The 24973-nt window shown below is 45.0% G+C and overlaps 2 protein-coding genes across 4 annotated transcripts; both read left to right on the plus strand.

Annotated features, from left to right (window-relative positions):
* The first annotated feature begins 3236 nt into the window (after positions 1-3236).
* si:ch211-180f4.1 (uncharacterized protein LOC100144405 homolog) lies at positions 3237-7992 on the plus strand. The gene is made up of 12 exons (XM_053424866.1): positions 3237-3318; positions 3434-3579; positions 4119-4220; positions 4320-4504; positions 5101-5343; positions 5423-5545; positions 5716-5838; positions 6006-6420; positions 6633-6774; positions 6862-7046; positions 7199-7357; positions 7468-7992. The coding sequence occupies exons 1-12, from the start codon at positions 3237-3239 to the stop codon at positions 7990-7992; spliced, it is 2430 nt and encodes an 809-aa protein (XP_053280841.1).
* Positions 7993-12293: 4301 nt separating this feature from the next.
* Positions 12294-24731, plus strand: otud5a (OTU deubiquitinase 5a). 3 transcript variants are annotated; one of them, XM_053424880.1, is made up of 9 exons: positions 12294-13139; positions 14785-14878; positions 18844-18908; positions 19017-19173; positions 19257-19405; positions 19696-19890; positions 20293-20497; positions 20603-20674; positions 22730-24731. In XM_053424880.1, exons 1-9 carry the CDS (start codon positions 12564-12566, stop codon positions 22858-22860), a joined length of 1644 nt encoding a protein of 547 aa, XP_053280855.1. In that variant the 5' UTR covers positions 12294-12563; the 3' UTR covers positions 22861-24731. The 3 variants fall into 3 exon arrangements, with proteins under 3 accessions (XP_053280855.1, XP_053280857.1, XP_053280856.1); XM_053424882.1 differs by having other exon boundaries at positions 19705-19890; XM_053424881.1 differs by having other exon boundaries at positions 14788-14878.
* The last annotated feature ends 242 nt before the right edge of the window (positions 24732-24973 follow it).

Genomic DNA, 24973 nt, shown 5'->3' on the forward strand with positions numbered 1-24973 from the left:
CATTTATCTGATCGATGACTTTTCACATTAATATCAATTAAACACAATATTATCAATTGGTGCCAATGCTCTTCTGAAACCTAAATCTGTTGATTACTAAATAACATTTCTTCCTCAGTCAAATGTCTGATATGGTATTTTTACTTGTAATAGATTACTTCAGAGTACTTCCTCTAATAAGTTACTTCAGTAACAGAGAAAAACAACAAGAGAAGAAGAAGAGACTCATCTGGAGAATCTGGAGCATTACGTCATGTTAACCCCCCCACCCCCCTTTCACATCATCGCCTCTGTGCAGCATCCGAGCTGTGATTGGTCCTTCACCCAGTGGCCTATAAATGCCATTGGCTGCTGCGGACCTGACAGAGGACACGAGAGAGAGGGATGAGAAAGACCCGGTCCTGTTCTGATCCGGATCAACAGAACCACCACCAGCCCGAGAGCTTCCCGATCCTTACCCTGACCCAGTTCATCTCTGTCGGACTCCGCCCGCACGGTGCACCCGCTTCTCCTCGGCTCGGCTCGGCTCGGCTCGGAGCAGTGACAAGGTGAGAACATGGGCGTCTGTTCTTCATCAGGACCGAGTGATGATGATGAAGGAGACTCGTTGACTTAATGCAAGATAATTTGTCAGAGCCATTTAAAATGGATGATGACAACACGCTCGGTCCAATAGTGTGTGCTTGTGTGTGTGTGTGTGTGTGTATGTGTGTGTGTGTGTACGTGTGTGAGTTTGAAGATGATGCTTTAAATGACACGGGGCTAAATCACGGTGACACCTAAACGTGTTACTGGATTATAGATCATAGTTCATTGGTTATAGATTATAAAACACACTGTGACACAGTCTCCTCTCCAACAGTGAAATTAATAATAAAAAATGAAACCAAACCATGAACTTCAATAGTCTAATAATATTCAACACATTAAAAGGAGCAGCTCCACATCTTGGAGCTGGTAGGACGTGGTTAGCTTAGCTTAGCATAAACCCTGTAATCAGGTGGAAACACATCCTCTTCCTTCAGCTGTGAAGTTCACTGATGTAAAACCTGCTGGAACTATTTCCTGATGGACGCAGCCTGTCCTCCTCCCTCTGAGTGGGGAGGACTGAGTGTCTGGGGGGGGGGGGGACAGACACTGTCCTCTGTATGATCCCTTACTGGTCTTTTCACTCAGCTTCATCTGTACAGTAAGTTTCTTCATTTCATGTTCAGGATGTCTACGACAACACGAGTGTTTTATCTTCACGACACTGAAACACTTTGTTCAGGACGTCTGTTGTGGAATCAAACATGATACGGTACAAACTCCGACTCAAATATGAGAGGTCAAAGGTCACTGTGACCTCACCACACTTGTTTTTTGGAGTTAACTCAAAGATCTACACACTAAATATGACAGAATTAAACTAGAATGATGAATTGATAACGTTTTATGTCCTAGTGGGTCAATTCCGTCTCACTCCTGTGAAGTCTCAGTCATTCAGTCTTAGCTAACAGTTAGCTCTTAGCTCGTCCGATGCTCTTTGAAGAAATGTAGCTGACGTTTGTGGTTTTTTGTCGTTGGCGTTTAGCGATGACGTCAGAATCTGCAGTCGAGAGTGACAACAGGAAGTCGTAAACGGATGATTTCATTTCACCAACTTCTAACTCGATCATTACCTTCACTCCCACATGAGTGATCTTAGCATTAGGGGATGCTAACTCATAATCTTGCTAAAGCTGGTGTCGTTAGATCAATCAAGTAACTGTTTTTAATTTAGCCATATTAGTACATTTTACTATTGGTACATAGCTAATGTTTGCTGAAGCGTGGATATCAGCTGATTCATCAGAAAAAAACTCTTTGCTTCTTCTAAAGTCAGCATGCTAACAGCTAGCCCTGGTGTTACTTCTGGTCCTGGTCTAAGAAGATCACTAGACCTGGTTAGAGTCAGGTCTGGGTCATTGTTAGCATTAGCATTAGCTATAAGATATGTTGTTATGATGGTTAAGGTGACAGTGAGGTTCATGGAACACATTTAGTCAATAAGTGTCCTCACCAAGATAGAAGTACAAGTACATGTGTGATCGCTCCGAGGTAATTAACTAGCGTCTCCTGCTCTCCTCCAATCACATCCACTGCAGCAGGACACTTAACGAGGAGCCCGCAGCTCGTTAAATTATTAACACCTCCTCATCAATATTCCATCTGTTCAGCAGCAGCTGAGGGGGAGGAGATGTGTTCAGATGTTGGAGCAGAGACACGGACCCTCCCTCAGTCTGTCGTTTACAAGAAGGAGGAGGTCCAGAGGTTTGAACGCCCGGCCTCTCCACGCTGCTTTCATGTTCAGCCTGCAAATATGGATACGCCTGCTGGAGCAAAGATATCAAATAAAATCCAGCTCTCAGTACAAGAGTAAAGATTAAAAACACATCGTAACTTTTCTACAAATTACCTAAAAGAATATAGTATAAAGTAGCATGAAATGGAGGTATAGTCGAGTAAATATACTTAGTTACTTTCCAGTATTTTAATATCTCACATCTAAATCAGTTCACTGTGAATATCAGTGTTTATTTGGGACACAGTGAGTCGACCAATCACAGAGCAGCTGAGGTCGCTCCTATCACTTTGTCCTCCTGTGTCACTTCCTGGCTGGTTGCCATGGCACCAGAGGCAAAGTGTCCCTGTTTCCTGTCCTACTCAGTGTGTGTGGAAGTCCCCAACAACAACAACAACAACAACAACAACTATCTGTTTCCATTAAGGCTAAAGACTCTGTGCGTGTGTGTGGAGAGAGGAGGCAGCTCAGTGACAAATATAATGAAATCAAATGCTCGCTCGATCGCGCTCTGTCTCTCTCTCTCTCTCTCTCCCTCTCTCTCTCTCTCTCTCTCTCTCTCTCTCTCTCTCCCTCGCTCTCTCTCTCTCTCCCTCTCTCTCTCTCTCGCTCTCTCTCCCTCTCTCTCTATCTCTCTCTCCCTCTCTCTCTCTCTCTCCCTCTCTCTCTCCCTCTCTCTCTCCCTCTCTCTCTCTCTCTCTCTCTCTCTCTCCCTCTCTCTCTCCCTCGCTCTCTCTTCAGCCGACTGCAAATCCCTTTTTGATTTCTGAACACACACACACACACAAACAGTTTTATTTATTATTTAATTCTTTTGTTTCTTTCCAGTTGTAGATGAGACTCGCCTCCTGCTGACCATCTGGAGGAAGTTGTTGTCATCATTTAGCCAGCTCTTCCTCCAGCCCAGTGCATCATGGGACCTGCAGTACGCACGATGCTCCTTGTCAGCCTCGTGACATCATCACTGTGTGCTGAACTGGGCGGGACCAGCCAAGGTAAATAACAGTAGTATGTTTTAAAGAGAGCAGGACACGGGATGACCGGCGTGTGAAGATGGGTTTCAAATCATTCGTTTTCAAATAGAGGTTTTGTTTGTGTTGTTTCCTGTAGATGGCGCTGTGCTGTGCCCTCTGCAGTGTGTGTGTGAGACACGGCCCTGGTACACACCACAGTCTGTGTATCACCAGGCCAGGACGGTCGACTGTAATGAGCTCCACCTGCAGAGAGTACCAGCCAACGTCTCATCGGACACACAGGTAACTGTGACATCACACATGTAACTGTGACATCACACAGGTAACAGTGACATCACACATGTAACTGTGACATCAAATATGTAACTGTGACATCACACATGTAACTGTGACATCACACAGGTAACAGTGACGTCACAAATGTAACTGTGACATCACACAGGTAACAGTGACATCACACATGTAACTCTGACATCACACATGTAACTGTGACATCACACAGGTAACTGTGACGTCACAAATGTAACTGTGACATCACACAGGTAACAGTGACATCACACATGTAACTCTGACATCACACATGTAACTGTGACATCACACAGGTAACTGTGACATCACACAGGTAACAGTGACATCACACATGTAACAGTGACGTCACACATGTAACAGTGACATCACACAGGTAACAGTCACATCTATACCTAATGCGATACCGAACTAACTTAGTCAAAGTCAAATATGGATATAATTTTTATATTGTTGTGTGATGTTTTGTTGATGTTGTGTTGATGTTGTGTTGATGTTGTGTTGATGTGTTTCAGGTGCTGCTGCTGCAGAGTAACAACATCTCGTCCATCACTTCTGAACTTCAGAGTCTGACCAACCTGACAGAGCTCGACCTGTCACAGAACCACTTCACACAGGTAATTTACACACACACACACACACACACACACACACACACACACACACACACATACACACACAAACAAATACTAAAGAAGTGGTTTCACTCTGTCCAGGTGAGCTCAATGGGTCTCTGTACTCTGGGTCGACTGGTGACTTTGTACCTGGAGGAAAATCACATAGAAGAGTTGGTGGACTTCAGTCTGAGGAACTTGTCCAGTCTGGAGGAGCTCTACATCAACCACAACCACATCACCTCCATCGGACCCAAAGCCTTCGCCGGCCTCACAAACCTGCTGAGGTAACCTCCTCCTCTTCTTCTTCTTCTTTTGAAACACAAGAGCCTTAGTCACAAATCAGAGACAATAGAAACCTCTTAAATAAAGTGCAGAACCAATTTGAAAGTCCTCTTCATTTTCCTTGGTGATCAAAAGGACTAACTTCAGGTAGGATTGAAGTCTCTAGAATGATGACCAAAACCCCCTATGGACCATCACTACTGTCCACTAGGACCTACTAGGACTACACTATCTAAAATACCAACTAGAAAAAACAGATCACCCCAAGGACCATTGAAGCCATCTAGAGGACTTCTAGACAACCATCAGACCAACAGAACAGTGACCCCTAGATTTAACTGAAGGACCACTGGACTCAAAATGATGATCACAAAAACTGCTCAAAAGAAACCTCCTCAATGATCATTAGAACCAAACCCTTCTAAAAGACAGTAGAACCTCCTGCACCCTTTGGGTTCCTTCTCTTCATTTGTATCTTGAAATGAGAGGCTTGAAAAGTTCTTTTATTTCAGTCTCTGTCGTGTATTTACCATCATTCTTTGGCAAACGGGTCTCAACTCGATCTGGATCACTTTTCTGCCTCTGCTCATTACTGCAGGCTTCACCTGAACTCCAATCGTCTGGTGGCCATTGACAGTCGTTGGTTTGAGTCCCTGCCATCTCTGGAGATCCTGATGATCGGGGAGAACCCCATCTTGGGTCTGGAGGAGAAGAATTTCCTTCCTCTGTCCCGGCTCCATAGCTTGGTCCTGGCTGGGATGGGACTGGCTTCTGTCCCCTCTGCCGCCTTCCTGGGTCTAGACTACCTGGAGAGTCTGTCCTTCTACGACAACAAGCTCAGGTGTGTGTGAGTTTGATTCTGTTTGTGATGTTCTCTCACTGTTCTGAGAGATCTTGATGAACGATTGTTTTCTTGACAGGTCTGTTCCGCGGGATGCTCTGAGCATGCTCCCTAACTTGAAGTTCCTGGACCTGAACAGGAACCCGATCAGCCGAATCCAGCAGGGAGATTTCCAGAACATTCAGCACCTGGAAGAGCTCAGGTCAGTCTGAGAACACAACTGCAAAAAGTAGGAACGTCCCGAGTGATTGTAATGATCACTCCAACCACACGTTATGATGGATTGACAGTCACGTCCGTCATCATGAGACGGGGCCACTCGTGTCCTTGTCTGTGACACCAGTTGACCATGATGATTGTGTTTGTCTTTAGTCTGAACAACATGGAGGAGCTGCTGCTGGTGGAGCGAGGAGCTTTTCAGAATCTTCCAGAAATGGCCAAACTGGAGCTGTGCAAAAGCCCACGACTGTCATACATCGACCCGCAGGCCTTCAGGTGAACACCCTCAACGTTCTTTTTCCTATTTTCAATTTTTTACTGTTATGTTTCCTCAAAAATTCCACACATGAACAATTATGTTTTCTTTGCATCTTCCTCCTTTTCATCCTCCTCTTTACCTCTTGTCCTTTCTGTCTTCTTTCCCTGTCTCCTCTCGTCCTCAGTGATCTCCCGGCCCTCCGGACTCTCCTCCTCCACAGTAACCAGCTCAGCCTCCTCTCTGGAGACCTCCTCTCCTTCCTCCCATCCCTGGAGGAGGTGTCTCTTCACTCTAACCCCCTGCGATGCGACTGTCTCTCCTCCTGGGGGCCTCATCTTGGCAACCAATCACATCTCAAGCTGCTGGAGTCCTCCATCACCGTGTGCTCGTCCCCACCTCACTTGATTGGTCGGGAGCTACAGGAGGTGGTGGCGGCCGGTTGGGGCGGGGGTGGGGCCAACAGCTGCCTGCCACACATCTCTCCTCACTCCTTCCCACCAAGCATGAACGTCAGCGCTGGGCAGCCAATCACTCTGGAGTGCTGGGCGGACGCTGATCCCGCCCCACAGTTCTATTGGGTCACACCCACTGGAGACAAGGTGGGTGGGGTCACGAGGATTTGTTAGTTAGTGTTTGTGAACTGTCTGTTAAGGCTACGTAGGAAATTATTTGAAAAAGTTCAGACGCTTTGATAATAGAGGGACGTCTCACAGAGTCTGACGCTGATTGGTTCAGTCATTTTTAAATAATTCTCCTGAAAAATAAACCCACACACAGGTGAAAACGTAACCCCTCCTCTTTACCTGTTCAGGTGAGCTCCGAGGCAGTGGCTGCACCAATCATATCCCAGGAGGGCCGTGGCCTTAGTGGAAAGAAGATGAAGAAAAAGAAGAAGCATCGCATGACAGACCCAGGAGCGTTGGTGATCGAACACGCCGAGCTATCAGACGCAGGTCGGTCACGTTCAAGTTCAGCCTGCAGGGGGAGCTAAAGTCCAGAGTTTAACTAAAAGATCTGACCAGTCTTACCTTCTCTCTCAGGTGTGTACACCTGTGTGGCGTGGAATGTGGAAGGAGCAGACACAAAGAGCGTCTCGGTGTTTGTGGACTCTCAGGGGTTTGGGGGCTGGTGGTCCAGCGGGGGGGCCCGGCAGGATGGTGATCCCAGCAGAGAGCAGCCGTGGCTGGGGAACTCGTCTGCAGCTTCCCTTGTGGTTCTGGCAAAGGTTCATCTTTCTGTCTTTTATTGTTTATTTTTTATTAAGTAGTAGTTTTGAAAGATTATGTGATATAAAGTATTTTCTATTGTTGCTACATGCTACTGACTCATTTCTGACATTTGAAGGATGCAGATTCACTTGTCTTCTTTTTCCTGCAGGTGGTTCACGCTCAGTCGGTGGTGTTGGAGTGGAGGTTGTATCCCAGTGGAGGATCCTCGTCTCAGGGTCAGAACCAGCAGGACGCCCCCCTCCCTCTGCCTCGGTGGACCAGCGCCACTGTGCACATTGACAACCCTCAGATCAGCTACACCGCCAAGGTGAGCACATCCACCCTCTGCCTCTGATGCTCGCTGGTGGGGAAGGAGATAAAACATGGAGCTAAAAGAAGAGCAACACTTTTCTCTAACTTTACTCTTTGTGTCTCCAGGTCCCAGTGGACGTTCAGGAGTACAACCTGACCCACCTCCTTCCTGCCACAGAGTACCATGTCTGCCTCACCGTCTCCTCCTCTCCTCTGTCCCTAAACTCCCCCTCCTCTTCCCTCAGCTCCTCCCCTACTCCCATCTCCTCCTCTCCCGTCCACACCTCCTGTCTAAACATCACCACTAAGGAGGCAGGTTTCTCTGTGGAGCTGGTGGTCTCGCGGCGCAGCAGTGTGGCGCTGGCGGCCGTCATGGGCTCGATGTTCGCTCTGTCCATCATGGCCCTGCTGATGGTCTACATGGGACGCCGGGTGCAGCAGCACAAGTCCTGCGGCCACTCGCTGAAGAAGTACATACAGCACGCAACGTCCATCCCCCTGAACGAGCTGTACCCGCCACTCATCACCCTGTGGGAGAGCGAGGCCGAGAAGGACAAGGACGACAAGGAGGAAGAGGAGAGGGGGTCAGTAGAGAGGGAGGAGGAGGCAGGGGGGAGTCAGATCGACACGACGAAGACATACATGTGGTAGCTGAGGGAGGGGTTTAATCCACAGAATGACAGACATATAATGACAAGGGGGGGGGGGGGGGGGGGTCATGGAGGGACGAGGAAGAAAAGAAGACAAAGTTGGTGGATGAAAGTAAAGAGAGGTCATGTGACTCAATGAAGAGCCTGACAGACAAACAGCAGGGTATACTGTTACCAGGACAGGTGGACAGAAACGTTCACAGAAGGGGACTGTTTCTCAAACTGGGGGACGGGGGCCTATAACTGGTCCGTCTGCTGGTTGCAACCAGGACTTTACTGGTAAACTGTTGAGTCCAGATGTTTTCATCTCCTTCCTCTCTTTCTCTTTTCCTCCCCCTTCATTCCCTCCTCAGTGAAGCACACTGACAGTAGCTCTACTGTAAAGACTTAAAATCTGATTATTGTAATGTAGTTCATCTGATGAACGTGAACGCAGCACAGGCGCCCGCGAGCTGCACTTAAAGGTCCCATTTTCAAATCTTTAGTTTTTCAGAAAACAGAAAATTCACACATAAAAAAAAATTGTTGATTTGATTATTGATTTTATCTGAGGAAACGAGGCCGGAGTGTTCAAACGTCTAGGTCCCACAGATCTTCAACAGGCATCTGCCTTCTGAAACTTTGATTGTAAATTAAGATGGATGACAAGTCTCCACTTCCTTCCACTATCCAGAAATGATGCCAAAATGATCTCAGATACAAACGCTGCCATCTTGTGGTGACGATGAAATTTGGAGTCAGAGTCTGAGCTGTACTGATCAAGGGCTGGAGCCTTGGTATCGAGGTCCAGTCGACACATGTGCTCGACCAAACCATGAGTCTCAGCTGTCAATCAAGACGTCTCAGCCTGATCATCAAACACTAAATAAAACCAAACTGATCAGAAACACTTGGAACAAACATCAGTGTGAGAAGAACCACCTGAAATAACAGAAGCCATCTTTGACAAACGTTTATTTAATTTGTACTTTGATTTTTTAGTTTGCTTCATGTCCCATCTGCTAACATAGAGGATTATGACCAATACTGCAGCCAGCCACCAGGGGGACGATCAAGATGCTTTGGCTTCACTTTTTGGAGCCGTCATGTCGTCCATCTTTATTTACAGCCTATGGTCTGAACACGGGACCTTTAACGCAGATCAGCGCAGCATGAACATTTATTGTTATCACTATTATATTTTCTATCCAATACACAGTGATCGTCATGGTGGAGATTTGAACACCCTGTGCACGGACACTAACAGTGACCTTTGTTCACGGTAGCAGAGTTTTGACCTCTGACTGTTTTTTACCCTGCCACACTGAGTCCTTCGCTGCGGGACCTGGTGGTGCTGCATGCCTTTGCACTCATATGTAAACTGTTTATACACAAACCTCGTCTGAGTCTCAACCTGCAAACTGAAGTATCACAGCGACACTCTGACGCCACCAAAGAAGACAAGCTGATGAAAGAACATTTGACGTAATCTGCTGATTTTAATTTGACTTTAAACCGTTTTTTGTTTCCTTTATATAAACTTCTATAACTTCTTTGCTTCTACTGAAGTTAGCGTGCTAGCAGCTAGCCCCGGCCCATCTGATGCTCAGAGGACACGTCAGGAAGAGAAAACTGACGCATTGAACCTTTAAGGTCATTTATGGTTTTCTGTCACACCAACAGAATCTCTTCATGTTTTCTGTCGTTGTATTGATTGAACAACTAATTTAATTATTTGAAAAGTGATTGTCCGATAAACTGATGTGGACAACAGCAGTAACTCAGAGAAAAATGTTTTTTTTGTTGTTGCTGAGTTCTATGACTGGTTGAAACACAAAGGCCTGTTTATCTGGATGTAGTTAAACCGGCTGACAGACGTCCCTGAACTCATCTCACGTGTCGTTTTGACTCTGAATCAACACTTTGACATTTACACGTCACAGTTTGCAGGTTTGTTTTTCCGACTTTTAGCCAAATATTCCCTCAGCTGTCTGTCAACCAAAAGTCTTCAGGAACAAACACCCAAAGGAAACTCCGGGCATTTCAGAAATATATTCTGTACATATACGAACAAGATGATATGTTGTTTTAAAGAAGTGTCACTGATTCACTGTCCTTCAGTTTTTCTGTTTTCTCTCACACTGAACTGAATCTCTTCAGACTGATCGTCAGATAAAAGGAGACATTTTAAATTTTGAGTTTGGACTCAGTGAAATTAACATGGTGAAAATTGTTGAGAATGATGTGAAGATGAATTGATGATGACTAAAAAAATGAGCCTTATGTGATGTTTGTGAGCCTCTCATCTCTCATCACCTCCGATCATCAGTCTGAAGTTCAGTTTGGCGTGAGAACAGAGTGGTGGCGCCCCTCTGGTGTTGATCCTCGTGTTTAGATTAAATTAACAGTAAAATGCAGGGTATTTTGTATAAAGTGTTTCGCTCTATATTTGAAGACAATTATTGCTTAATATATTATTATTATTATTATTGATACTCAACACTGAGCACCAACTGTAACTATGCCTGTGAGTGTGTGTGTGTGTGTGTGTGTGTGTGTGTGTGAGTGCGCATGAGTGTGCTTGCGTGTGTGTGTTGGGGGGAAGGGAAGATGATATAAATAAACACTTTGTCACTCCAAACCTGGTTTGTAATTATTGGCTCATGTAGGACAAATATTACTGTATATGATAATATGCAAACGTATAATTGTCAACATCATTCCCTGTATATAAGGACAACCAATGACTGATGATGAATGTATATATAAAGTGGGACAACATGTACCCACTTCCTCCCGCTGTCCAGAAATGAAGCCGAAATATCTTGGATACAAATGCTGCCATCTTATGATCCCTCGACCAATCACGAGTCAGTCTCAGCTGTTAACCATTTTGTTTTGTATCTAATCAAATAACTAATTAAAACCAGATAAGAACTACCTGAAACGACAGAAACCAACAATCTTTACCATCTTTTTGTAGTTTGGTCCACGTCCCATCTGGTAACATGGAGGTGGCAGGGTTTATGAGTTATACTGCATCCCGCCCCCGGTTGACAATCAGAATCAGAATCAGAAAGTATTTATTGCCAAGTAGGTTTACACCTACAAGGAATTTGCTCTGGTTAATGTTGCATACAATGAACATAGAAACATAAAAACATAAAAACACAATGAATACAACACACAAAAAGAAACAATATATATTTACTCACCATTTACTTCTTATTTACTCCCTTTTTCAAATATGTATACAAAGTAACATTTATTTAGACATAAACATATCTAAATAAAATATATATAATAGATCAAAGATATAAAAAGTGAAGTAAACAGTGAAATGCAAGATGCAAGACAGTGAACAGTGTAAGATTGCAATATGCAATGTAATGCAGTATAATATAATATAATTATAAGACAATCAACATGATTTGGCTTTTCTATGGAGCAGTAGTCATGTCGTCCATCTTTATTAACAGTCTGAATAGGAAGACGTGTGGGGCCTGAGAGACAAAATCCAGGGAATGACAAACAAACAGAATCAATATAGACACTATTAACAGATACGACAATGATTTTCTTTTAGATAAAAATAAACAGAAACAAAATATACGGGGCATTTTGAATAAAGATATTTATAGTTAAAGGTCCCATCAAGATTGGATGAGATAAATGTATTAAAAATACATTTTGATATTAAAACAATGTCCTGAAAAATAACATAATATGTCTCACAATGTTTAAAGAATGAATGAAAGAATTAAAAAGAAATTAAAGTAAAATAAACATGATAAAAATAAAGATACTGTTTCACTGAAAAAAATATTAAGAAATATTTGGTGAAAACTAAATTAATTAATTTGATTTCGAATTATACCACAAAAGTATCAAGAAAAAATATGTTTAACACATCAGAGATTCCTTTGATCACTCGTTCCTTTGATGAAGGCTCATATGGACTCCCATTCAATTTCTTCCCGCTGTTTTTCGCAATTTACCAGCGAACCATTTGGCGAAAGTCTTACAATAGACAGATCACACCATTACTGATCGAGCCGCACGTTTTGATGTATTTTCGTGCAAATGCGACAAAACTGCGGGATCCAGCGGATGAAATGCCAAACGCACAGATATATTTTGTATTGACGTCATACAGCCAGAGGTTCAGGTCTGAAAGCCTTCATAGAGACATGTATTAAGAATAACAATAATATATGTGCAATTCATTACTTCACACATAATTACGACGTAAGTTCGTGAACATCCCAAAAATCGAATGAGACGTCAGCGTGCTGACGTCATCACTGCCGTCTCCACCAGGAAGTGACGTGAGGCTGCGTCAGACTGTTGATGTTGTTGACTGGCCGACCGGAGACGGGAAGAAGGAGACGCGTTTTTGTTTTTGTTCAAAAACCGTCGAAAAGGAGCCGCGCCGCCGCCTCCGGGTCCAGATTGGGTTCGTTAAGAGTCTTATCTCGGTGAATAGCGCGTCTGGACCGGGCTGGAGGGCGAACACACCCCGACATTTGATCCAGAAAGGGAGGACTCGTCACCCTCTGACCCCCTCCCTGCCTCCCTCACACATTCACCACCATGACGATTCTCCCCAAGAAGAAGCCCAGCTCCGGGGTCGGGGTATCGGACCACGCGGATGACAGTGACCGTCGCAGCGTCTCCGACCCGCACCAGCACCCGCACGCCGGGCGGACCGGTGCGCGGCCGAGGGCTTCGCCTCCGCCGTGGTCCTACCAGCCCGCTCCGCCCTCCGCCAGGGACGACAGGCGGAGCATCGAAGCTAGCTCCCGTCCGCAGCAGGCCTCTCCGCCGCCCGTCGGCTCCGTGTCCCCCGTGGGGCCGGGAGACGTCCGGGACAGCAGCAGTGGGATGGGGGCCGGGTCCCGTGGTGAGCTCGTCGTATCGGGCAGCGTCGTCGGATGCGGCGGAGGCATCGGCAGCTGCTGCTCCGGGCCCGGACTGAGCAAAAGACGGCGGCAGGCTGGCACCTGCTCCGGCGGGGTGGTGGCGGCTCTGGCCGGCGGGGGCCAGCCCGGTGTAGCTGGACCGGGAGGGTCCAGCCAGGACACGGAGGAAGGAGCCGGGAACAACAGCGAAGACGAGTACGAGAACGCCGCCCGGCTGCAGTCTATGGACCCGGCTACCGTGGAGCAGGTAGGAAGCTAACGTCTGCTAAGATAACAACAGGAAGCTAGAGATGCTAATGCTAATGTGGCTACACAGGTGTGATCCAGAGCTTCACACAGACTGGGATCAGGTGACAGACACACAACTCCCCCCACACACACACTCAGTGGGTTTACTCTGTGAAATGTGTTTTGTGTGTTCAGATGTTAAATATAAAATCAACACAACACCTCACATTAACCTGCAGGTCACCATAGCAACAGTATTGATGCTCTGACCCCAGACACGCTGGATGTAAACACGGCTGACCTTTGACCTTTGACCATGAGGACTCTCAGGTGTTCACACTGGTGTGTGTATGCATTAATAATTAGTTTTCAATTTCATGTGATAACAACAGAAGTCATGTTCATGTAAGATCCAGTTTTCTGTCAAGTGTGTTCATCTCAAACCAAAGCAACAACACAGACAGATTATTCTATCAGTTTCTCTGATTATTGAACTAAACTTGAGGTGCACTGTTCATCTCATTGTCTCCTGCACAGTGATAATGAAGCTTTCTATCGAAATTTTAAAAAATATATGATGACGTAACCTTTGACCTGTGGACCAGAGACAGATATTGTTGTATTACCTCTGGGAACAGCTCATTAACTTTTCATGCTGATCCAGATTAATTCAATCAAGATGCACCAAATTACACATAAATATCAGTTCACTGTATCTGTCTGATTCATCATTGAAAATGAATTATTTTCTTGAGATATCAACAAAAACGTTGCAAACACAATGTTAAAGACAGAGATCCCTGGATCCTCTCCCTGAACAGATGTGCATCACAATTTGATGGATTCTACCCTGACACAGAGTTTTGTGGTAATGTTGCTGACTAACAGAAACAAACAAAAACAAACTCTTTGGTGAGATAGTTATTTCAAATCAAAACCCATTCAAAAACCTATTTTTTACATTAACATTATCAAACAAGAAGTCACTTTGAGGAACGATTAAAACCCTTTTCACTTCACTGTTGGTAATGAATGGATGATTTGTAAACAGAGCTGACAGTGAACGCATCCCCCAGGCTGAACATGTCCAGGTCCCAGCGTGGTGACGATCCAGAGGTGTGAAACACGTGCTCTCACGTTCACACCTGGTTCTGATCCAGATTTTGTGTTTTCTCGTCTGAAAATCTGAATGAAGCTTTATGTGTTTTTTTCCCACTGTTTCATCTGATCTGTTAGTTCTGGTTTCACATTGTAATTTACCGACTAAAGAATTTTGTCTGACATACGTACGTCCTGTTGTCATCACCTACGAGGGGGGAGTCTACCTGCACTTGACTCTGATTGGTTTGCAGAGGGCATCTTATGTGGGAGTGTGGTCATTTTGGGGGGGGGGGGGTAGTCTTTCTGTTTGAATGGATGAAATGAATGAAGTGCTTCATTTGGTTGCAATGGTTCTAAAGCTCTAAACCAAACAAGGTGCGAACAAGTCCCGATTAATTGTTCAAACAAATCCAATTAAAATTGTTCTGCCTCCAGCTTTTTATTAATGTGAACAGTTTCTTTCTTTGTCTCACATGATCGTAAATGTTTCACGAACTCTGGGTGATGAAGTCTTTGGCTGTCTAGGTCCAGCATACAGCTGACCCGTGTGTGTGTGTGTTCAGCAGGAGCACTGGTTTGAAAAAGCTCTGAGGGAGAAGAAAGGCTTTGTCATCAAGAAGATGAAGGAGGACGGAGCGTGTCTGTTCAGAGCCGTGGGTGAGTGACACACACACACACACACACCTGGTTCCAGGGTCAGGTGTGTCTGTAGTTCGTCTGGTCACCAGCAGGTGTCAGTGCGTGGCTACTTTTTTCAGCTGTTGGACTGAGCGGTTTTGTTTCCTCTTGATGTAACTGGGACGTGAACTCTTATACACACAAACATATGAGACCACATTGAACATGTCTAAAATATTCACATAAACCTGAAAAATTCATTAAAAAGGAAAAGTTATGCAAGTGACTTAATTAGTTTCCTCTGTGGTAAGATTAATATTATTATTAAGATTAATAACAGCTCTGAGCAGAGCTATTTTTCGTGTGTGTGTGTGTGTGTGTGTGTGTGTGTGTGTGTGTGTGTGTGTGTGTGTGTGTGTGTGTGTGTGTGTGTGTGTGTGTGTGTGTGTGTGTGTGTGTGTGTGTGTGTGTGTGTGTGTGTGTGTGTGTGTTGTTGGAAGGTAAATGTGGGTCACTGTAAAAGAAGAGGGTTTCTGTGACACACACAGGTCCATTCATTAGAGTCCAGGTTGTGTTTCAGCTATTATGTTGCTGCGTTTATGTCATCACACTGGCATGTGTGTGTGTTGTACCTGGGATCCTGTTATTTAACACACAGTTCCTGAGTTTCAGTCTAAATGTTTTGTCGTCTGACATTTCTACGACAGGTTGCCTTTCTCCTGTGTCACATTTTCTTTCATTCAGCGTTAGAGCGATGCATCATGGTCTATTTGCTCAGAGGAAGTTATTATTTGAGTCATGTGACTGAGACTCAAATCATCTTGTGTCTTCTGGTGATTTAAATCCTGTAGGAAAGAAAGTGTCTCAGGGTTTAAAACTGACATTTGTAGTTTGTGTGATGAAGAAGTGAAGCCTGAGGATTATGTTGGATAATTTAACAGCTCTAACGTTTCACTCTGTGGAGGTTTGTTCAGATCACACTTCACTGCCCGTTAACACACAGAACATACATGTTTGTGAGGATAGACTCAGTGCTGCACCACCACTGATCCAGTTCATACTACTGGAGAGATAGAGGGACAGAGAGAGAGAGAGAGAGACAGACAGAGAGAGCGAGACAGTTGGACAGACGAAAAAATTCCAACAGCTCAGTTTTCATTTTCCCTCAGTTGATTCTTTTCGCTTCTGCTTTCAGACTCATTTCTCTGCTACGTGTTGTATTTCACAGGAATCATCACACACACATGCACACACACAGTTGGACAATGTTGTTTAGGGTTTGAGGTCTCGAAACTGTCTGTAGCTGCCACTTTCTGTTTCAAGTAGGTGTGTGTGTCTGTCTGTGGGTGTGTGTGTGTCTGTGTGTTGTCGTCAGGTCACATTCCTCTTGTGAAACCTGGTCGACCTGTCGATCATCATTTAATAAGTTTTGGTATGAGTGAGAAGTTTCCATAACAATCTTTACAGCTCTGTGTGTGTGTGTCTGTGTCAGTGTGTGTGTCTGAAAGGTCCACCCGCTCTATATTCCAGCCTATATGTGTTACTAACACAGAACTTCCAAAAAACGGGAAATGCCAAAAATCAGCTTCGATTTCAAAATAATTACTTCTGTACAATTCTAAGTTAAATATAAAGTGAGTATTGATTGTGTTGCTGTTGTTTTGTGACACAGGAACTGGCTCCGCCCAGCACACGTTCAACTCTGTATTCATTTTGTCCTTTTTATTTGTTGTTACTCTACGTTTCTCTCACGCCATCACTCACCGCTGTCTCTCACTTGCTCTTATTTTATTTTCCTCTTAATTTGTGCTGTAAATGCAGTGTTGTCACGTTGAAGGACAAAATAGCAGCAGTGATTTGAATGTGTGTTATAGATGTTTGTTTGTTTTTGGACATCTTCCCATCTTTTCATTTGTCTTCCACCTGAGAGAGAAAGTGAAACATGTTCTGTTTGCAACCAGTTGAACTTGTTTCACCATCTTCACGTCCAAAAGTTCATGGACTTGTCTGATCCGCCTCCAACTGTGATGTCACGATAACCCTTTCAGTCATCACTAAAGGTCAAAGGTCCAGACGTCCTGTCCTGTCAGAGCATCTGAATACCTTTTTTAAAGAAGAATTTTAAACAGAGAAGAGGTCACTGACCTGTCAACTCTGAGTCAATTTAGCTCGTTATCACCGCAGAGGTCATCAGCCAATCAGGTGACAGTCTGTGACCATTAATCATCACTGATTCGGGGTCATGTGATGAGGTGTCCGGCCTCGATTCATCTGTTGAATCACGGAACTATTTTTTACTCTCAGAATTTCCAAAACTCAAATGACCAAAAACACATGTCACATGTCACAGTCATGTGGTGTAAACAGGAAGTAGATCGTCTGCACTGCATTTGGTTAAGTAACAGAGAATACCACTAATGAGGAACAGGGATTTTGTCTGACTGCGGCTGAAGAGGTGGAGTAAAAAAACACTGAGGTCACGTCGGACATTTTTTACTTCTCATAGCGTCAGTGAGACGAGAACAACGTCGAACTCGCAGTGTTTGATTTTTTCGTTGCAGATGAAACAGATGTTTAGAAAATCCCTGGTAAGTTTTGCAGCGCTGGATGATTCTAACCAGCATGCATTGTGTTAGGACCAGCATGCATTGTGTTAAGTCAGCGCTCCACAGTGCTGCATCAAGTCATATGCACCTAATGACATAATCTACATAAACAGTAAAAAAAGCATATGGAGACAGTTCCCCCGTTTTAGGCCCCTCCCCCACCTTTCTTAGAATAACGTCCGTGCTGACCGATCAGAGCGCTCACTGGGGTTTCCTGTGTGTGTGGTTTATTATTTCTGTAGAAATCTATCTTTGCTGATAGTTTCTCAGCAGCCAGGTTTCATATGGTTGTGTGTCATCATCAGAAAAGGTCTCTCTCCCACACACACGCGCGTTTGTACTTCTATCTTAGCGAGGACTTCATTGACAATGCATTCCATAGCCCCTTACCCTAACCATAACCATCACAACTAAATGCCAAACTTAACCCTAACCATAACCCTAACCCTAACCTAATTCTAACCTTAAAAAACCAAGTCCTAACCCCCCCACAGTCCATTAAAGGTGGGTCACAAAGATATCTGTACAAGAACACACACACACGGTAGAGCAGCAGGTGTGTGATTCTGAAACTCTCAAAGGGAATCTCCCAACACATCACCGTGTGTGTGTGTGTGTGTGTGTGTGTGTGTGTGTGTGTGTGTGTGTGTGTGTGTGTGTGTGTGTGTGTGTGTGTGTGTGTGTGTGTGTGTGTGTGTGTGTGTGTGTGTGTGTGTGTGTGTGTGTGTGTGTGTGTGTGTGTGTCATATCAGCCTCATCTCCATCAACAACATCGCAACTGACTTTTCACACACCCAGAGAGACTGATGAGAAAAAGGAAGTTGTTGGGGGGTGTTCTGAGAAATCTGTGGTGACAGACCATGTGACTTGCTGGAAATGGAACCTAAGTGATGATCATTTGCATACCGCTGTGTGTGAACTGTAGCTGTCAGTTAAACGAACAGTTTTACACATTGCTAAGTTTGTTGAACTTGTTCCAACTGCATTAGCTGTAATGTAATTGTAAAAGATAGTTAGCTTAGCTTAGCATAAACACTTGTAACAGAGGGGAACCGTTAGCCTGCTCTGTTCGAAGAAAACAATGGGCACCTCTCAGCTCTTTGATTGTTTTGGTTTGGTCCATGTTCCATCTGCTAACATGGAGAAGGAAGGGTTTGTGAAATACACTGCAGCCATCCACCAGGGGGCGATCCAGTTTATATAGCTTCATTTTTTGGGAGCAGTTATGTCGTTTATCCTGAATTACAATGTACAGAAACCATTATGCTTCACGCTATAGTGACATTATAGTAACTGACCAATCACAATTCAACATGATGTGTAGTTTTAAACCAGAGATGATCATGCTGGGCCCTGATTGGTCCATCAAACATCTAACCTGAACTCTGTCTCTCTCAGCCGATCAGGTGTATGGAGATCAGGACATGCATGAAGTGGTCAGGAAACACTGTATGGATTACCTGGTGAGTCCCGCTGACCTCTGGTGACCCCCCCCCCCCAGCTCCTGAGCTCATTTACAGTCTGAAACTGTTTGTTAAAAGTTTGTGTTAAAAGTAGATTTTCTCCATTAGATGAAGAACGCAGACTATTTCTCGAGCTACGTGACAGAGGATTTCACCACATACATTAACAGGAAGAGGAAAAACAACTGCCACGGAAACCACATTGAGATGCAGGCCATGGCCGAGATGTATAACAGACCGGTGGAGGTGTATCAGTACAGCACAGGTGAGTCCGACTGTCCAATAGCAACCTGCATATCTGTCGCCCCCTCAGCCAATCACAGCTGACCCTCCTCCTCTCTGCCACAGAGCCAATCAACACGTTCCACGGCATCCACCAGAACAACGACGAGCCCATCAGAGTGAGCTACCACCGCAATATTCACTACAACTCTGTGGTGAATCCCAACAAGGCCACGATCGGGGTCGGACTGGGACTGCCCGCCTTCAAACCAGGGGTAATACATGTTTACAACTGTCAACCAGGGGTTCCAGAACCTCATAGAGAATCTTGATGTTTTTAAACTTCCTTCAGTATCACAGTGATCCAGTGAAAGTTTTCTGTACATCACTAAGTTCACTGCAAACAGGCGTTGATCACAGTCAGTGCAGCTGCATTATGGGAGCTGTAGTTCTATAACTTAAACCAGTGTCAAGGAGTTGTGCAGTTGATATTTAAACTTGTTGTTTGTGTCTGTGTGTTTCAACTATTACATGTTTAAGTATATATGTTTTAACTGAAATTCAGCCCCCTCAGTACGCAGACCAGTCTCTGATGAAATCGGCAATCAAAACGTCGGAGGAGTCGTGGATCGAGCAGCAGATGCTGGAGGACAAGAAGAGAGCGACGGACTGGGAGGCTACAAACGAGGCCATCGAGGAGCAGGTGGCCCGGGAGTCGTACCTGCAGTGGCTGCAGGACCAAGAGAAACAAGCCCGACAGGTACTGTGTGTGTGTGTGTGCTTGTGTGTGTGTTAGTGTGGAATTGAATGTGTAAAATACGCAAAAGGCTCCATTAGTTTCAAGTGACATGTTTCGCTTGTGTCTTCTAATTGTAATCTGATTGGTCGCTGACCTCTTCCATAAAACTTTCACTGACACCATAAACACACCGAGGCGACGAGCGAGTGGATCAGTTTTCATGTCTGACGTGATGAAGTGTAACGTCCCTCTATGACCTCTGTCGTCTCACTTGTGTTTTTTGTCTTTTGTCGTAACAATGTGGGCTTGTGTCGACTGAGACGCATCCCGGACGAGCAAGTGGATATTTGAAGTCTAGGATTTGCTTCGTCAAACAACGGGGGGGGGAAATATCAAGTGATGGGAACGTCTTTTCTTCTTCAGCCTCGTAAGGCCAGCGCCACCTGCAGCTCGGCCACGGCAGCAGCTTCCAGCGGATTGGACGACTGGAGCGCCCGGTCGCCGCGGCAACGGGACTCTGACCCCTCCCACTCCGACCTCACGTCCAGCTCGTCGACCAACAACAAGCCGCCCTCCCCCGCCGGAGCCGCACTCATCCTGAGCAAACCCCCCTCACCCTGCGCCCCAGGTAACACACACACACGTGCACATCATGTGTGTCATGTACACGACCAATCAGAAACATCCAGGTTCTACTGTCCCAGGTTATAATAACCTACTCTGTACTCTGCAGGTCCCAGTAATCAGAGTCGTCATCATCTGGAGTACAGAGCCATAATGCAGGAGATGTCGCCTACAGCGTTTGGTAAGACACAACTCAAGCACCTTGTATTTCTACCTCTGTTTGGCCCCTCACATTCAAACAGCCTGTGAAGGACCGGAGCTGTGCACCCTGTACATCCACCATGTTGCAGGAAAGAATCTTCTTCCTGTCGTCTGTCCTGGGGGAAGGATTCCTCCTCTTCTGCTCCTCCTGGTGAGGTTTGTCCTCGTATGACTCGATGGTCGTAGGACAAACATTTTTTAAAACCTCCTGAGGAATATCTGTGACACGGGGCTTTAAAACATAAACCTGGATTGACTTGTGACGGCGTGTTCTGCTCGGGTCTGCAGGTCGTGTCATGGAGTTCCTGTCTTTATTCATGAGCGTCCTGTTTTCAATTTGAGAGAATTATTTCTTCATTTCACGTTCAGGTCTTGTTAAAGCTGCCTCTGTTCCAAACACTCCCTGCTCACGTGCACTTGGGTTTTGTTTTTGTCCAGACAAACAGAAACTGAGACTAAATGATTAGTGCAGATGCCCATGTACTCTTCCTGATTGGTTCTTATCAGTCACATGACCTGAAAAAGCATAGCTCACGCTAATTGTCATTTTAAGTTTCCCCCTTGTCTTTGCTCAAAGAAAAACAACCCCTTCATATTCTTTTTAACAAGCCACCAACTGGGGAGTAGACAATCGACTTCCTGTTTACACCATTGGACCAATGTATGTGAATCGTCATGTGATGTATGATCAGGTGAATTGGATCATGTCTCTTGCATCTACCCACAACGACTGACGACAGTCTGTTTCAGACGACTGACCTCATTTATTTCATTCGCCTGTAATGAGGCAGCAATGAGTCCTTAGGTCTGCTTCATACCTGGCGTTCTATTGGTTGTTGTTTGTGTTGGTTATGATAGTTTAAAGCAGAGGAGCTCTGCACGTGAGCGGAGGCTGTTTGAGAGTGAAGGCCGAGCTCTGAGCGGAAATGAACAGATAATTATCTTAAAGAGAGAAACTCCTGTCAGTCATTTCTGTTGTTTACTGTCAAACCTCCGCCCGAGTCAACAGGAAGCAGCCGAACAGAGCAGGGTGTGGTGTGTGTCAGTGTGTGTGTGTGCATGTGTGTGCATGTGCAGGGTTATCTGAGGTGAAACATAAGCTGGGGTCAGCCGCTCAGTCTGAGTGTTGTCAGTTGAGTGTTATCGGATGTTTACAGCTCAGATGTGAACTCTGCAGAGTTTTAATCACAGAACAGAACAGATTTGAACTTTCACCAAGATGTTGCTGCTTCGTCCCATCTCTGCTCAGTGAACTCACTTTCCCTGGAACATAATCTCTCCCTTCCCTTCATGTCTGCAGTGTCTGAAGTGTCCGATTCTCTATTGTTATAATTTCAGGCTCCATCCACACTGACATAGGTTTCAGTTTGAAAACTCCATCTTGCTAACGGCTACACCTGGCGTCCACACGAGTCTTCCAGCCTCAGAGACTGAGACCTTGTTTTACTTTGAAGCCTCTGGGGTTGTGTTTAGTCTGTAAATATGGAGCCTCACATGTTGTGTGTCCCCCGAGCCGCAATTTTCTGTCCGAATGCGTATAAAACTATCCAAGCCGGACTCAAACCCAAAAGCCATTCTGTTTTTTCGTTTTGCTAATGCATCCAAACTGATGTCGGTGTAATTGCAGCGCGACTCACACACTCCGAGCGCTCGGCCCTGTGCGTCAGCTGAATTGGGCTTAAAGTGTTTTCTGAAATTGAAATTATGAACTTCCAAAACAAGCATATTAGGTCTCCTTTAATTAGTTATTTGATAACATAAAAAGGGGCTTGGACGTCATCATTGACAGCTGAGACTGACCTTGACACCGCGGTTCCACTCCATGGTCACGCCAAGTGACGCAGCGTAGATATCTGAGATAGTTTGGCTTCATATCTGGATAGTGGCAGGAAGTGGAGACGCGTCGTCCATCTTCAGTAGATGCTCCTGCTGAATGGAGTCAAAGTGGTGAACCAGTCACTGTGGGGTCAGTCACAGTTGGTGTGTGTTGTGTGTGCGGTCTGTAACTCTGCGTGTGTGTGTGTCTGTGCTGCAGGTTTGACGGACTGGGAGGATGATGAGATTCTGGCGTCGGTGCTGGCCGTCTCTCAGCAGGAGTACCTGGACAGCATGAAACAGAGCACCGCCATGCATCGAGAGAGGGAGCCCTCACCTGACAGCAGCTGATAAACAACTGACACACAACAACACACAGACACACACACCAACACAACCATGACCTTTGACCCCCCTCCCCCTCGCCTCCACTATCCCAGCCCCCTCCGCCCCCCCGGCTCTGACCCACTGAAGGAGATCGACCAGGGGAAAAATAAAACATCAAACAAATAAATGCACACTTGTTTTTTTCTTTCAACTCATCCGCTCATCTCTTCCTCCATTCTGTCGTCTCCTACTCCCTCCTTCCCTCGTCTCCTCCTCCCCTTTGTCCCACAACACCTTGCTTCCAGCCGTTTCCAAACAACCCACTCCAACCCCACTCTTTGTTTTCCAGAGGGAGCTCGGTCTTACTGCTGATTTCAGATAAGTTCTGATATTTAAACATCATATTTGGCAGCTTTCAACTTCACGTTAAACTTTTATACTTTGTTTAGTTTTTCCGAATTGTACTGATTATTCTGTCTGTAGCAGGATATTAGCTCTGGGCCGTTGGTCTCAAATGAGGAAAGCTAATCCGGAATCGGAGCTGAACTCGAACCACTACAGGTGTAGCAGTGTCCTCTCTGCTAAGCTAGCATGTCGTGTAAGTCTAGTTGCTTACGACATCGCTGTTAGCCTAGTGGCTGATAGCAACAATTTAGACTTGATTCTCACTCCTCTTTATAGGCGCCAACTAGCAGCCATTTTGTGTGAGGAATGTGAAATCCTGCAAATCATGACTGAAAAATCTGACCACTCCACAGGCGCTGAGATCTATCACCTGAAGTCTTACTGGGTTTATCGCTAGATTTCTGTCAGATCGTTAATTAGCTGTGTCGCTGCTAGCTGTCAATAACTTTATCTTTTCCTGCTCATTCTCATAGTTCCTGTTGGCCGACATTATGTATGAGGCTAATCATCTTTGAGCTTAATGTTGTCCAAGGCTAAAGAAGCTTACTCTTTTTATTGTAACGCTATTTCTGGTATCACTGCCTAAATGCTACATTACAGTTAGCTTAGCGGCATAGCGATATCATTTTCATGCATCGCACAGCTCCCAGCCATTTTGTGAGAAATGCTAATCTTGCTAATCCTAACTGACAAAGACAACTACAGAATCTGTATCGGTGTACTGTAAGCTACAGTAGCATGCTCTTGAGCAAGCTAGCTGTCGCCTGAAGTTTTACTACGTTTAGCGCCTTCTAAACTGGTTGTGCTGTTAATTCTGTGGACTTACACAAAGTGGCCACCAGTTGGCGCTATGGGAAGGGTGGGAATGGGTGGGAAGCTTAAAGCCACACAGTTTTAGTGTTATCATTCGTTAACTAGTTCGTTAACTACTTTCAGCATTTCCCACTCTTTCTCAGTCCTCTCGTTCTGGCAGCCATTTTGAGCGAAAAGTGCTAATTAGCGAGCAGGCTATCACCTTGTGTCTTATTATAGTTTAAAGATAGCTCCTGCTGAGGTTTGCAACCCCCCCCCCCCCCCCTAACAAGCTGTATTTCAGTTAGCATACCCGCTGATAGCAAAATCATTTCCCCACCATGTTCACAGCCGGCAGCCATCTTGTTCGACCAACACACATTTACTTTCCATCGCGGTCTGTAACTCCTCCTCCCTCTCTCTCCTCCATTATGTCTTCCTCTCTCCATCATCATCGTCATCATCATCGGACTTATTTAGCTGCATGTTTAATTGACCACGACCAATATCATCATAGAGAAAAGGCGACAAATGAAAAAGGAGAGAAAAAAATAGAGAATTGTCATACTTATCCCCTTAATGATTATTATTGTTGTTATTATTAATAATATAAGTTTGTTTTATTTTATTTTCTCATTTGGGATGAAATACCTTTTTTTTTCTTGGAATAAAAAGAGGAAAATGTTTCTGAATGAAAATGTTTTGGAGTTTTATTCTGCATACCAACGTCTCGTCTTTTCTGCCATTTAACCTCTTTCCGTCACTCATCTTTAATCTGTTTCATCATCACTTCTCCGTCATCTCTTCCTCCTCTCCTTTGTTTCACCCCTTCTTCATTCACTAAATCTTCCCTCCTCTCCTGCCTCACCTATGTCTCCATCTTCTCAGTATTCTTCATCGTCCTCTTCCTGTTGTCTTCTCCTCACTTGTCCTTCTTTTC

This window comes from Pleuronectes platessa, chromosome 6 (genome assembly GCF_947347685.1).
Source record: "Pleuronectes platessa chromosome 6, fPlePla1.1, whole genome shotgun sequence".
Lineage (NCBI taxonomy): Eukaryota > Metazoa > Chordata > Actinopteri > Pleuronectiformes > Pleuronectidae > Pleuronectes > Pleuronectes platessa.